Source organism: Plecotus auritus (genome assembly GCF_963455305.1).
Source record: "Plecotus auritus genome assembly, chromosome: 11".
Classification (NCBI taxonomy): Eukaryota; Metazoa; Chordata; class Mammalia; order Chiroptera; family Vespertilionidae; genus Plecotus; species Plecotus auritus.
In genome coordinates this window covers 13,147,189-13,163,322 of record NC_137777.1, presented here as the reverse complement: position 1 = coordinate 13,163,322, position 16,134 = coordinate 13,147,189, and the positions used below count along the sequence as shown (strand labels likewise).

General features: G+C 41.9%; 1 protein-coding gene across 1 annotated transcript in view; it reads left to right on the top strand.

Moving 5' to 3' along the window:
* The window catches only part of RGS22 (regulator of G protein signaling 22), a gene marked incomplete at its 3' end in the record, with an annotated part of 106,595 nt that extends 91,663 nt beyond the window's left edge, over nt 1–14,932 (top strand). The window contains exons 22-27 of the mRNA XM_080646489.1: nt 2,017–2,196; nt 5,805–5,963; nt 10,774–10,872; nt 13,650–13,743; nt 13,852–13,932; nt 14,922–14,932. Of these exons, the coding sequence (XP_080502615.1) occupies nt 2,017–2,196; nt 5,805–5,963; nt 10,774–10,872; nt 13,650–13,743; nt 13,852–13,932; nt 14,922–14,932 (624 nt within the window). The remainder of the gene's footprint in view (nt 1–2,016; nt 2,197–5,804; nt 5,964–10,773; nt 10,873–13,649; nt 13,744–13,851; nt 13,933–14,921) is intronic.
* Between the last annotated feature and the right edge of the window lie 1,202 nt (nt 14,933–16,134).

The window sequence follows — 16,134 nt, the reverse complement described above, 5'->3', positions numbered from 1 at the left end:
AGACAAGACTGGGCGCATATGTTCATCCAGTAGATACTTATTGAGCACCTGCCAAGGGCCATGCTAAATCCTGAGGATTTAGCTGTGACCAACACAGTCTTCCCTCTCAGACAGGTGACAGCCAAGGCAATTACAGCAGTGTGCTTCGTGCAGTGGTGGGCGAAGCACGGGTTAGGAAGTGCCTAAGGTGGACATCTCTCCTGGGCTGGGGGAGCCACAGGAAGCTCACTAGGGAAGGTGTGCCCACACAGAGACTTTTATGACAGGTAAACCTTCAGTAGGCCAATGGTATAGTACAGTGGTCGGCAAACTCAGTAGTCGGCAGAGCCAAATATCAACAGTACAATGACTGAAATTTCTTTTGAGAGCCAAATTTTTTAAACTTAAACTTCTTCTAACGCCACTTCTTCAAAATAGACTCGCCCAGGCCATGGTATTTTGTGGAAGAGCCACACTCAAGGGGCCAAAGAGCCGCCTGTGGCTCGCGAGCCGCAGTTTGCCGACCACTGGTATAGTAGAAAGAGCAATTAGGAAAAAAATCAGTTTTCATTGTCTAAATTCTATCCCTTCACTCTCAAAATTAAACTTCACAAACTTGTTTTGATTTCATAAGCCTCACATTTCATAGTTACAAACCAGGCTCACGAAATAATTATTATGATAATCTCACTAGTAATGGCAAAAAATACATTTTTGGTAATATGCCAAACACGGTATAAATAGGCATTTTTGGAAGGGATACTAAATTAAGTAAAAAAATGCTAACCGTTGTCTCTGTAACATAACAAGCTTTTTTCCACATATAACTTATGCCAAACTGTATGTGAAGTTTTATATGGCAAGCACTAGAATTTTCTTTTCTCTAATGGTATCCATAAGACATAAGTTATTACAATGCCCATCATACAGTGAGTACTTAATAAATGTTGGCTCATTTCTGCCCTAGAATTATTTCCAAATATGTGCACTTTCTAGTGATTTAGAGAACAATGTCTTTGACAGACAAATGCCATAATTCAAGCTAAGGTACCTCTTTATTTAAAAAAAAAAATGATAGCCCTACATCTGTGACATAAAACTAGGTCTTTTAAATGCATGATCACTATTTTTAAGTTCTTTAGCAATAAAGCGGATAAGGTAATAGGTGAATTGAAAAAAATATAGATGCCTGCTGACACACCTGTCACCACCAGCACGTAGCTTATGTAGCTGGCCCTTTTGAGCCAAAATCCCCTTGCTGTAGAAGCAGTTATGGTTGAGAAAGCTTTTGTGACCACCTGGCCGTCGAGTCAGGCGTCTGTTCTCGGCGCTCTCCTGGAACGCTGTGTGTGCTTTCATCGTAGCACTTACCAACCACCTCAAATTCGAGTATCATTGCCATGCTTCTCCTGCAGTAGAAACTGGCCTGTTAAAGGTAAGGCACTGTAAGTGGGGCTCAGCTCAGTGTCTGGCACATCGCAGGCACTCAACATAAATTTGCTAAATAAGTCAAAGTCGACACTAGTTCTGTTCCTTTCATCGGAGAAAGGAGAAGCCGCGATCAGGATAAAATGAAACCTGTATGTACGTAAGCTGTATCCATCGAAGACTTAGGTTCCTCAGACCCAAGAGAAATAACAGCTATGATATTTTAAGACAGCCTTGGCATGTCCCAGGACCCTCTTGACCTGAAGTTAAAATGTGTATTTTAGGCCCTGGCAGGGTAGCCCAGTTGGTTAAAGCGTTGTCCGAATACTTCAAGGTTACGGGTTTGGTCTTCGGTCAGGGCACATACAGGAAGCAACTAATGAATGCATAAATAAGTGAAACAACAAATCAGTGCTTCTCTCTCTCTCTCCCTCTCTGTCTCTCTCTGTTTCTCTCTGTCTCTCTCTGTCTCCCTCTTTCTCTCTATCTCTCTCTCAAAATCCATTTTTAAAAAAGTATATATTAGCTGAAAGACGTATGGTCACAATTCTATAAAGTGTACTAATAATACGTTAATCATATATTGTCCTATCTTTCCCCCTTGTCCAGGACTTGTGCCACTCTCATTGTGATGAGTCTATCATCCACAAGAAGGTCATGACTATTATCAACTGCTTTATTAACTCCAGCATTCCGCCAGCTTTACAAATAGACATTCCCATAGAGCAAGCCCAGAAGATTCTTGAACACAGGAAGGAGTTAGGACCATATGTATTTAGAGAGGCACAGGTAAGCGATCGGGGCATGTGGCTCAGCGTAGTTTTAAATAGATAGACAATCTAGGTATTCTCGTAAAGCTTTTGCATTACTCATATTTGGCAAGGCTTCCATCATCCTAACACTGGGATTTATCCTGGGTAATGAAAAAGAATCTTTTCATATGCCACAGAACATAAGAAACTAGTAATTGACTATTCTGTTGTTGATGCCATACAACAAATAAAATTATTAAATACTACACTTTGACTTTGCAGGGTTACCATTTTTGGTTTCTAAGAAAACAAGCTAATTCTTCCTTCCTTTCCCACCATTCCTATTTCCTTTTAAAATATCCACTACCACAAAAATGTGTGGCATATGTGTGTCCCAAGATTTGTGTATTTTTAAAGATTGGAATATTCACATCGCTCATAAAATAAGTGAGAGGAGATTTAAGTACCCGACCCACATAAAGTGCACAAGCTCATGAAAGGAAAGTCATGCCCGTTAACCTGCTCACATTACTGCTTCTTAAGATAAATAATAGAAAACAGTGATTTGATGAACATAATTTATTTGCATTTTGAAAAGCCTTTTACCGATGTTGTTCCTGAAAAATGATTAAGAAAAATAAATTATAATAGAGGTAATAGGGAAGGCCATGTCATGACTTAAGTGATGTGAAACAGAGATTTGGGGTATGATTGCCCTTGAGCATGGAAAGAGGCCATTACTCCTTAACATGCATTTGTGAGCCAGCTGTGCTCTAAGTCCTCCAAGGGACTGAAAGTGGACTCACAATCCAAATTATGCATTAAAATTGGCGAAAATATCGAGGAATGATTGAGGATGTGCTAGAGAGAAACAGAGAAAACGCGGTGCCAGAATCGCGGTGTCTGTGAGCGAAGGGATCTGAGAGATCCCGCAGCCGGGCCTGGGCCTGCCGATAACCAAACCCCACGCCCGGCCGCCCCGCCGCAGCAGAGGCCTGGAGGCTGGCGGGGAAGGCCTGGGGCTGCGCATGCCGCTGGGCCTGCACGGTCCAGGAGAGTCCTCTCGTTTATGCCTTCTACCTGATTTCCTAAAATGAGTCCCAGGCCCATAAGAAAATATTTACTTAGGGGCCTTACCCCACCAAATCTGTTATTCCTCCTGCGTTTCCTAACAAAGCTCAGAGAACGGTCAGAGGCCTGGGCACCGTCTCCACGTCCCTGCTTGCCTTCATTCCCTGACCGCCAGATCTTCATTCCCTGAAACGTATCCCTCTGTCTCCTTGTTATTTGCCTTCTACCTACCTCTCTCCAACTCCAGGCCGCTGCCTCAGCCCGCACCTGCTCAGTCGCACAGTGCTGACCACAGGTCCCTGCCTCCAGGCTCTCTCGAAACCATTGAACTCGCTGCAGGCAGAGCCGTCTTTTCCAAAAAGTCCATCTGGTCAGGCCACTCCTCTGCTCTCAGTTACAGCTACTCCCCATGGTCCTCAGAAGGGAGACCATGCGCCTCCCTACACGTCTCCAACCACATCTCTTACCGCTTACCTCCCGATCTCACTGAAAGACTCAGGGCTCCGTAGGTGGCCTGATTCTCTTCCCTCCTGAGCTCTGGGCAGCACCCTCCGCTCCTCCGTGTGCTGTGATGATACCCGGTACTGGTCCCTGTCACAACACTTGTTACACAGAATTGAAAATGACCATTCTATGCCTGGCTTTCCCAGGAGACTGGAAGGTTGTTGAGGGCAGGGCCTGTTTCCCATTTTGGAACGTGGGAATGAAGGATGTGAGAAGAGAGCTATCACAACAGAAAGGAATAAGACCAAACTGAAACGAGAGCAAAGTTGAGAGAAGGGCTAAATAGTAAATTTACCTGTTTTAGGATTGTGATCAGTGCAGCTCTGCCTATCCCCACCCGCATCCCTCATCCCTCAGCCAAAGTTCTTACTCATTCTAAATCCATTGTCCATCTGCTGGCAGTGAGCAAAATAGCTCTATTTTTATTAAAACAATTTCTTAGCCACAGTTTGGTTATCTTTTAAGGCTGGGTAATTTTCATGAATGACATGTAAGTTATTAACCTAACATCTTAATTACAACTTTTAGAAATGGAGCAATTTGGCCCGGCCAGTGTGGCTCAGTGGTTGAGTGTCGCCCCATGAACCAAGATGTCACCAGTTTGATTCCCTGTTTGGTCAGGGCACATGTCTGGGTCGCAGGCTCAATCCCCAGTAGGGGGCCTGCAAAAGGCATTGATCAATGTTTCTCTCTCATTGATGTTTCCATCGCTCTATCCCTCTCCCTTCCACTCGCTCTTAAAAAAAAAAAAAAAAAAGAGCAATTTTATGTCTGCCTTTGAAAGTTCTGTGTTAAGTAGGTGACTTTTACCAGAAGGCCTTCTAGATGGAAATACATGTATTTGAGAACGACTCAGGTTTTGGAGAGATCACTGAAAAGTAGGGTCCATAGTTGGTAGATAGAGAAGGGGTATTTGAGTTTAAGAAGTTCACAGGACAGCTAGCATGGCCCCTGAACAGTGGAGCAGGGGATTACCGGATTAACTACACGGTCGGTAAATGGAAAAAATTAAAGGCCTGCATGTTATCCAATAGAGAATCTCTAGCTTTTGTGTTCCCCATCCCAAGAGGCTACAGAATTCAATGACAAAGTTGTCTTTTAAAAAGCATAAATAATTTTAGAATTACTAAGAATATCCACGTACAGAAAAGAGGAGTCATGAAACATGACTAATTCAGGACTCTGCTGATCGCCGCAGCCTTTACTCTCTAAAAAAGTCTTCTTTTCCTCACAAGAGTTGGCTCCGAGCCTAATGGGATGGTTCATTTTCCTCCAGGGCATTAGGGGAAGGCCATTCCTCGCAACAACATGTTGGGCTTGATCTGATGTGGCAAGTCCTACCTTCTTGGAAGTCATGTCTGCCTCTGGAACTAATGGAAAAACTTGGCATGGGAGTCTGAGCAACCATTCTTATCTCCATAAATATCACAATTAATCACTTGCTGTAGAGTGTCCTCATAGAAAGCACTTGTCCAGGATACCACTCTGCTTTTTAAATGTTACTTTTCTTGCTCTCACATAAAAGAGAGATTGTATCATTTAGAAGTTACTCAAGATTTATTCTTAGATCTGCAGCTTTGTTTAAGAGCTTTTCCAGAGGTAAATGGTATTTCCTTTCTCTAAAAAGAAAGAAAAGGGGAGAGGGGGAGGAGTTCCCCATGATGGACTGAATATTTGGAATACTTGCATAAAACAGCAGAGTGTGTGGCAGATCCGCTAGTATATGCTTTAAAAGAAAACATAAATTTCTTATTAAAAAAAAAAAAGACCTAATGGATTCTTTATTCATACAATCAATTGGTTAGGGAAACATAAAGAATAAAGTGACTTTTAAGTGTATTTTAAGAATTTTTTTTTTTTAAAGAAAGACTTCTCGTTGGTAGTAAAAAAACATTGATGATAAGCATGTGCTGAGCTAAACTATACCAAGATGTCTGGAGACAATAAGTTGGAGGAAACATGCTGTATATTAAAGATGCAATAGTTAATCCATTATTATGGTGAGTTAGAGTTTAAAACGGTACATTTGTATAACATTGTAACCTGAGACATACTTTGCTTTTTATACAGATGACAATTTTTGGAGTTCTGTTTAAATTCTGGCCTCAGTTTTGTGAGTTTAGGAAGAACCTAACTGATGAAAAAATTATGAGTGCTTTAGAGAGAAGAAAAGAATATAATAGGCAGAAAAAGAGATCGACAATCACAGAAGATGAAAGATTTGCAAAGGTGAGACAAGACTCATTCTGGGTTTAGTCAGGCACATAAAAGCCATTTGTAGAGAAACTCGGGCCAGCGAAAAATCCAGCAAAGTGACAGAAGACAAACTTCAGGGACTTTTAAGCCTTCAGTTGGAGGTTTCAGACTTAGTTTTGAATTCCTTAAAATGCATCTCCAATGTCATCTTTTCTGTGTGAAGGCTTCCTTGATACTCTCCTGGGCAACTTAAGAACCCACATCCACTGTAGTCACACGTAGGAACCTCTCTTGGGGAGCACATTTTATTGTCTTATGAGGAAGTTTTTGCATTTGTTGTCCTCACTGGACTGAGATTCTCAAGGACAGTATCTGTCTTATTCATCTGCGTCTCATAAGCACTTACACCAGTGTCTAGCACACACGCCGTTATTAACAATTGTTTACTAAATGAATGGGTGAATGAATGATCAAATGTTATGTACTGAGGGCAGCATTTTATTTTATTTTTAAAATATATTTCTTTATTGATTTCAGAGAGGAAGGGAGAGGGAGAGAGAGGTAGAAACATCAATGATGAGAGAGAGTCATTGATTGGCTGCCTCCTGCACACCCCCTACTGGGGATGGAGCCTGCAACCCGGGCATGTGCCCTTGGCTGGAATCGAATCTGGGACCCCTCAGCCCACAGGCTGACACTCTGTCCACTGAACCAAACCGGCCAGGGCTGAGGGCAGCACTTTAGAATTACAATTACAGACTTATACATTGATTGTGAAATTTGTAAATATGAATCACAAATTGTTCAGCCTGTCTATTTGTCAGTTAGTCTGTCCACTCATTCATCTACCCATCTTTCTTTCTATTTCTCTATTTGAATCGATGAGGGATAACTCCCAAATAATGTATTTTATCTTATTTATAAACTTATGCCTACTCTATTTGTGTGTGTGTGTATATGTGTGTGTGTGTGTGTGTGTGTGTGTGTGTGTATTTTATATATATATATGTAATTGATAAAGATCCTCAGTAACCTTATAACTATGGTTTTGAACTCTGTATCCAGGAGTTTGCTTGGTTCCATTTCTTTCATTTGTGACATGTTTCTTTATCTCCACATTTTGGCTGCTTCCCTGTGTTTGTTTCTATGTATTAGGTATGTCTCCTGAAATTGGTAGAGTGGCCTTGTATAGTAGGTGTACTGTAGGGCCCAGTGGCTCAGTCTCCCCAGTCACCTGAGCTGGGCACTCTAGGTGCGCCCCTAATGTGGGCTGTGTGCACAGTCTTGTGTAGTTGAGCCTTGACTGCTATTGGCATCGCTGGGAGGAATTGACCTCCAGGCCAACTGGCTGTGAGGACCAACTGCATCTACAATGGGAGAGCTGCTGTGCAGAAAACACCCCTATGGAGCAGGACTTGCTGCAGTGGGGCTTTGGTGCTCACTGAGTCTGTCCCCTGAGTGTGTCACTTGTGGGTGTGTAGAGTTGTAATCCGGTATCATCTGAAGCTGTCCATTGGGTGCACTGGCTCTAGGGCCTCCAGGGAGGTGCAAAGTCAACCACTGCCTGGGGCCACCTGGCAGGAGCTACAGAGAGATCAGCAGATGGCTGCTATTTGTGTTGAGCTTGGAGGTGCCCAGGTGAGGCCCAACTGTGAAGCAAGGCAGGCTGGTGCTAGTGCCTGGTCTTGGGCCTTTTGTTGATAGGTTTGGGGTATGCTGTCACCAATTGCAGCTTGTTTGAGAGATTTTAGCCTGAGCAAGAACAGGCCATTCATATGCAAAAGCCACTGCAAACATGTTAGGTGGGGCTGCAAATTGGATGGGGCTGGGTCTCAGGGAATCCCCAGTGTAGAGCAAACAGTGTGCTCCCGGTTGATGGTGACTCAGATATGGCTGCCAGTCAGCCCTGCAACAGGGGAGGTCCCAGCAAAAGAACAATGACCTATGTAAGCACCCCCATCTGGGAGAAAGCTGCCCCTGAGTTCCTTCCCCAATGCTAGACAATCCAATTCCTCCCTGTATGTATCTGGGTCCCCCAAAGCTGCCAGTGCTGGAGCTCAGAGGGATCGAGTTCGAGTACATTCATGTGCCAGCCCTTTAAAAGGAGCACCTGGGTCTCCAGCAACTTCCATGTCACTGAGCCCCAGTCCCCACTGTTTTTATGGCTCGAAGTTACGGGGACTTCTCTTCCCAGCTATGGGAGCCTGGGCAGCTGGTGTGGGGCTGTGACCCCTTGCTCCTCACAGGTGGCCTCCACAGAGATGATCTCCCTTCCAATTTAAAAAAAAGCATACGTGGGTGTCACACCCAACTGTTCTGCACCTCCACCCTTCCTACTAGTCTCAGTGTGCTTCCTTCTTTACTTCTCTAGCTGAAGGACTTCATTCAGCCAGCTTTCAGGTGGTTCTGGATGATGGTGGTTCTGTATTGTAGTTGTAATTTCGATGTGGTTATGGGAGGCGGCGAGTACCGGCGTTTACCTACGCCGCCATCCTGGTTCTCACGTGCACGTGTATTTGTAGTGGAGTAGGCGCTACCACTTTGCTTTCCCTGTGAATGTGTCAGTTTATGTTTTACCAGCAATACAGGAGAACACTGCTTTTCCCCATTTGGTAATCCCCATTTAGTATTTCAGACTTAAAAATTTTTTTCAATCTGACGATAAAAAATGTGCTCATCATTAATAATGCACCTGTTTACATTTTCCTAATTATTAGTAAGGTGGAGCAACTTTTCACATGTTACCTGACTACTCAGATATTTTGATTAATATTGCAATGAACCTTTAGATCAGTTTGAGGAGAACTGATATAATAACAATAGTATGTTTTCCAATCCATGAACACAGATATCTCGACTTATTTCTCTAATTTATCTCAGCAATGATTTGTACTTTTCAATGACTGAAGGGCCACGGTTTCAATTCCTGTCAAGGGCACATGCCTTGGTTGTAGGCTCAATCCTGCCAGGGTTGGGGCATGTGCGGAAGGCAACCAATCAATGTGTCTCTCTCACATAGATGTTTCTCTCTCTCTGTCTCTCCCCTCCCCCCTTCCACTCTCTCTAAAAATCAATGGGAAAATATCCTTGGGTGAGGAATAACAAAAGAAAAAAAAAAAGGAAAGAAAATCACAGTGATTTTAAATATTTTAAAGTTTTAAATGGCAGAAATAAACAAGGTTAAAGACAAATTAGGAAAACATAAAATGTATGATGTAAGTTGTGAAAATAAATACTAGAAAAGATAAACACTCTTAACAGAAAAGTGGGCAAAGGGTAATAACAGCCAAAAACACACTGGCAAAGAAAATCTCCATTGTTGGGTGAGGGTTTGTGAAAGAGGACTACAAACTCATGTGTATTGGAGACAGTGTAAAATGGTCCTTTGTTTCTGAAGGGCAGTTTGACAACATGTATTGTTTAGAATGTTCATTGTTTTTAATCCTGCAAATACACCTTTAGGAATTTTTTCTATAGGAGAGAACTGGGGGAAATGCACAGCGTTGTTTATAATAGTAAGAAGTTAAAAATGATCCCGGCCAGTGTGGTTCAGTGGTTGAACCAGGAGGTCACTATTCAATTCCTGGTCAGGGCACATGCCTGGGTTGCGGGCTTGATCCCCAGTGGGGAATGGGGGACATACAGAAGGCAACCGATCAATGATTCTCTCTCATCATTGATGTTTCTATCTCTCTCTCCCTCTCCCTTCCTCTTTGAAATCAATAAAAATATATTTAAAAAAAATAAAAAGGACCTAAATTTCTAATAGTGGGCATTGATTATCTGTAGTACATCCCTTTACTATAATAGTATTCACTGGTTGAAATGATGATATGGTTTATTCTTTTATTATTCAACAAATATCTGCATTCACCCATTAAAAATGATGATGTAATTTTTTCATTTCACCATCCAGCAAATATTCGAAGATATACTCTGTGTTCTATAGTGTAGACATACTTGCTGAATGATACAAAACCCTGCCCTTTAGTAAAATACCTATTCTACATTAATTCACATAGAAAAGTTTTCCCAACATTTTTACATGAAACATTTAAAAAGAGCACATATAGTGTGATTCCATTTATATGACATTTATGTAATAAAATATAAATATTAAAATTATAGATTAAATATGTGCATTTCCCTAGTGAGAAATTTGGATGGATATTAATGAAAATGTCTGTAGTGGTTTTTCTTGGATGCTAAAATTTGGGGGTGATTTTTTACATTCTACTTCATGATTTCTCTCATTTATTTTTAGTATTTTTATATTAATACTAGAGGCCCAGTACATGAAATTCGTGCATGGCAGGGGGTCCCTCAGCCCAGCCTGTACCCTCTCACAATCCAGGACCCCCTCGGGGGATGACACTTGCAGTCAGACATCCCTCTTGCAATCCAAGACCACTGGCTCCTAATGGCTCACCCACCTGTCTGATTGCCCCTAACCACTCGCCCGCCTGCCTGATCGCCCCTAACCACCTCTGCCTCAGCCCCTGCCTACCGGGGCGGCAGCCTCTGCCGCGGCCACACTGCCACGCTTCGTCCGCAAGGTGGTCCAGAAGGACGTCCGGAATGACGTCTGGAAGATCATTTAGCTGTCCGGTCTAATTAGCATATTATGCTTTTATTATTAGATGAAAGCAATATTATTTTTAATATTTTTATATTGATATGAAAGAAAAGTAAAGATTATGTCACATCAGTGATATTGACTTGATGAAACCTCAGGTTGTGGTGCTCACCACACAATGTTTTTTCACCTGCTATTATGAGTCCTTAACTGTAAGTTTATATTAATGAATTACCCCTTTGGGGGAATAACTTAATATAATTACAGGAAGGACTCAGACAACCTGAAAATGTTCCAGTAACTACTATGAAAACATCTGATTTGTTCAGTGTTCCATCTCTAATCCTGCAAGCATATGGCCGACAGGTAAGCAAGAGAGACGCCATGGGCATCACTTCTGCAGAGCACTGGGTGGTGGGAAGCAGTAGTTTAGTCACTTTACAGTAGTAGAGGTGTGTTTGCTTGAAAATGAGGCTAAAATTGTAATCCTAAATGAGGCTAAAATTGTAATCCTAGGCTAAAATTGTAATCCTGAGATGGGAAGGAAATTTCCTTGAGCCTTCAGAGGACATTAAAATGCCAGCTGATCCTGAATAATATCATCAAGGAAAATAATTTCTTGATACATGTGAAGATTTAAGAGGCAGAAATTGAAGTGACTATCTTATCAGAAAAGAGAGAATAGGGCAGTTACAGAAAAAAGTAGAAAATATATAGGTTAATATATTTTTGGGTTAAGAGAGGAAAGATGAATGGCAAATGCTTTGTCTCAATTTTTAAATTATTTGAAGTGATCATAAAATTGGCCAGTACATGACCATCAACTAATACATATTTTCATGTATAACTTGTACATTAACATCACTTCCCTGAAACTTTATACGTTTATGTCCATTTTTAATGACTTCTATTGAAAGTGATTGCATCTTAAATAATATTAGCTTGGGAATCAATCTTTTTGGTATTCAGGAATGTCAAGTAGGTTCAGCTACCCAGCTAAGATTACTGATAGGTAAGCTTTTATTGAAAGAAGAGAAATGTCCAATTTTTTGGAACCATCTAAAAGTGCATGATACCTAATAATGACATTTGGAAGTATATTTATTAGCAAATGACTTGTGTTAAATTTCAGAAACACAGAGTAAAAATAAAGGGGGAAATGTGGGATTAGAGATACCAGGCTTCTAATTTTTACTTTGACACTTGCAAGTCAGTGTCACCTTGAAGCCTGAAAGAAATGACTTCATCTCCTTTGAGGCTGTTTTCCTAGGTGTTCAAAAGAAAAAGAGGTGGTGATGATGAGGATGATGATACTGTCATATATCTAAGATTAAGAAACTAAATGCTTTTGGAAACCAAAGGCATTTTTATAAATATAAACTAGAGGCCTGGTGCACTAATTCATGCATGGGTGGGGTCCAGCCAGCCTGCCCAGATGGGGGCCGATCAGGGGCGGGGCTGGCTGGGGGGAAGGGGCCATGGCTGGCCAAGGGAAGGGGCCAAGGGCAGTTCGGGGTAGCCGATCGGGGCCCCGATTGGGCTGGTTGGCTGCCGCACTACATGTCATAGCGACCAGTCATTGTAGTCATTCTAGTCGTTCCATCATTCTGGTCGCTTGGCTTTTCCACACACACACACACACACACACACACACACACACACACACACACTGAGTGGCCAGATTATTATGACCACCCCATCAGTACTTCGTTGGGCCACCTTTTGCCTTCAATACTGCGACGATTCTTCTTGGCATTGACTCCACGAGATGTTGAAAGGTGATGCGAGGAATCTGACACTGTGCCTGATGAATAGCACTGTCCAGTTCTGTGAGATTTGATGGTTGTGGAACCAGCTGCCTGATGGCTCTTTTAACTTCGTCCCACAAATGCTCAATTGGATTGAGATCTGGTGATTGTGGGGGCCACCTAAGCAAGGTAAAGTCTCCCTCATGTTCTTGAAACCACTCCTGCACAATACGAGCATCGTGGCATGGCGCATTGTCTTGTTGGAAGAAGCCATCTCCATTGGGATACGCCATCAACATGATAGGATGAACTTGATCAGCAACGATACTTAGGTATGTTGTGCTATTCAGACACTGTTCCACACGAATTAAAGGGCCCAAATCATGCCAGGAAAACATGCCCCAAACCATAACACTGCCCCCACCAGCTTGAAGGGTTGTACTCGTGCATGTGGGGTGCATGCTTTCATGCTGTTTCCGCAAAATTCTCACTCTGCCATCTGCATGATGCAACTGGAAACGTGATTCATCGGACCCCATGACTTTTCCAATGCTCGACTGTCCAATCCTGTGTTCCTGTGTGAATTTAAGACGTTTTATCTTGGTAACTGCAGACAGCAAAGGTGTTCGAACAGGCCTTTGGCTTCCATATGCCATACGATGCAGTGTACGGCTAATTTGCCTACAAACGTCAGGTGGTCATAATAATCTGTCCACTTAGTGTGTGTGTGTGTGTGTGTGTGTGTGTGTATATATAATTTTCATTATTACTCTCTAATGTATACATGTTGAATTACACTAGGAATTGTTAAAATAATAACACACTGCCATTTTAGTAAGTGTGGGATGCTCTACACATGCATTTCTTTCAGATAAATTTTACAAATTGAAGAATTGTAATTAATTCAAAGGCAAAACTACCCCACAAAAAACTTGGGTCTTTCCTAAGCACATAAGTTCATAATCAAATTGAATACATAAAGGTGACTGACTGAATGGCTGTCAAGAAATCTATGAAATTTTTGAGAAATTGTTTCACTGAGAAGAAGTGAATCATCCTCCTCACATCCCCACCAGCCTCCAACCTGAGGCGAGGGAATTTAACATTTTAAGTCAAGGCTATAGGAAAAAGTACCTTTAGTCTATCAAAATATTCTTATTAAAATGGTGTAAGGTAGACTGATAACAGTTTGTGGTGACCAGTTGAAAGGTTAAGTGGTTACATTCCACTTGTGAAATTTTATAATAATAATAAATTTGTGACATGCACATTTTATCATATGTGTTATACTGCAATACGATGTTCAAATGAAGGGGATGATATAAGTTATCTTACCTTCAGTTTATGCTCTAGGGCAAATATTTCTAAAATTCACTCTGAAAATCATTTTTCTAGCCAACCTGGTGCTACTCAAAGTACATAGAAGCCTTAGAACAGGAAAGGATTCTTCTTAAAGTTCAAGAAGAAATGGAAAAGAAGTTGTTCACAGGTAATTTTTGCTTACACGTTGTTCGTTATCTTCCATCACAGGTTGATTTTAGAGGGCTTTGCTGATGATTGCTTCACTCTGTTCCTTATTTCTCTTATTTTTGTGCAGGTGTACTATCTCTTACAAATGTTAAGCCTAATTCTTCAGGTGCATCTTTGAAAAAGACCTTATCTTCCCAAAGCAACCAGAGTGAGTTTCCAATGATAGTCTATTAGGAGGTCTTCAGTTCTTCCTTCCTTCTTGTTAGAGCTCTGCCTCTGTCCTGGCCTTGCAGAATATAGAGGGCAAGGGGATGAGGACTGACTCCCTCCACCTGATCTGACCCTGAAAATTAGGAGAATTTCTGTGTGTGTGTTTTCTCTCTCTTTCTCTTTCTCTTTCTCTCTCTCTCTCTCTCCCTCTCCCCCCGCCCCCCGCTGAGGATAAAAGACATATCTAACACTTCATTCCATTTCCAGAGTGACAGTGCGCCTGTGAGTGTATACCCTGGTGTTGATAGGTGCAAGGTAAGTCATAGACTGAAAGTTGATCAGTTGTATCCATGCGCCTCTAACATACATACTCATGTGCTTTCATGGCTGTATACATGTACACACAAAAAATACATGCACACAGATGCACATCAAAAATATATACACACCAAATAAACACATGCATACCACACACACACACACACACACACACACACACACACCACTAACAAATTTATGGGTAGGAGCACTTTGCCTCCCTCCTGAATGGTACAGTCTGAAAGGACTTTCGATTGGATACGAATGTCAGAGTTTAACGATGCCCCTGTAAAGTAGTATGATAGTATAATGTAGTATACGTGTAACCCATTGACCCAATACTTGAAGAACCAGTAAAAGCCCTTTCTCTTACCCTCTGTCTTGCAGCTGACCTTTTTATTTCTCAAAATCCTTAGTTTCCTGATTCTTGGGAGGGTTTGATGAGCAGATCTTGATGTTCTGAGCTTGCTCATCTTTTTCCTCTTCTGGTTTATCCTAGCCACTGCCCCTCTCAGTTCCCCTCTCCGTAGGCCAACCTCGCATGTAGAATGTGCTGACACGTTAATTTTTTTATCCTTATCACAACTCTATGTTAGATTTCTTGGTTTGTTTTGGATTTATATTTCCTATAGCTACTTATGTTTTCAACCATTTATTTTTCTTTTGCAGGAATTCTTTAAGCCCAATTTAACTGACATGGAACCTCAAGTGATTTTTTGATGGTCTTCATTAGAGCAAGCCTTCCATCTAAATAAAGTTTGGCTTGTTTTACTCCCACCATTTTAAATTGACCGCTATTCTGCACACGTGACATACAGACTGTAAAAATTTTAAAACGTATTTAGAATAAAGCTACTATCGAGGTTAGAAAATCAAAACGTTTTGTTTATCGCAGATCTTAAGGGTGCATCATGCTCCTCAAGTAATTTTTCCACAAATATCCTTGAGCATGACTATATTTGATTAGCAGATATATTCAGCAGGTGGTTAGGGAACTAATCTTCCTAGCAATAAACTGGCCCAAAACATAAAAGGGAAGAGCCTTCCCCAGCCCATCCCTATCCCCACCTCGAAAGGAACCATATATTAAAACAGTGGTTCTCAAACTTTCGTGTGCATGAGACTCACTGGTGACACCTGCTAGCAACGCAGGTTCCTGGACTCACTCTCCAAGCCTGATTCAGTAGTTCTTTGGCAGGACCCAGGAATGTCCCTCTTTCACAGACATTCTAGGTCAGTGGTTGGCAAACTGCGGCTCGCGAGCCACATGCGGCTCTTTGGCCCCTTGAGTGTGGCTCTTCCACAAAATACCACGGCCTGGGTGAGTGTATTTTGAAGAAGTGGCATTAGAAGAAGTTTAAGTTTAAAAAATTTGGCTCTCAAAAGAAATTTCAGTCGTTGTCCTGTTGATATTTGGCTCTGTTGACTAATGAGTTTGCCGACCACTGGGCTAGGTGATTCTGACTCAGGTGGTCCACAGGCCACTCTGTGATCAGTGATAGCAAGAGAAGAGCCTTAAAAGGGAAAAGCCCTCTCACTGACTGGAGTTACACTCGTAGCAGAGAAAACCCAGCCCCACAGCCTCACCTTTCTGGAGGGAGGGGCAATGTGTCGGGAATGGCCCGGAGATGCACCTGCACCATCTCTGGCTTCTGGCCTCAGAAGCTCCCAGGTCTGTGGCCTGGGTACAGGATTGCAAGCATCAGATTCCACTCTGAGACAGTCTCAGAAAGCGTTTTCACAGTGGAAACCGCCATTTCTAATTCTCTAAAGAGTTAGACATTTTAAAGAGGGAAAGCACCAGTAGGCGCCATCTTTTTTTTCTAAAACAGTGGTTTTTAAAGAGCATTGGAACTCTGTAGTTTCCTAGAGTTCGCTCTCA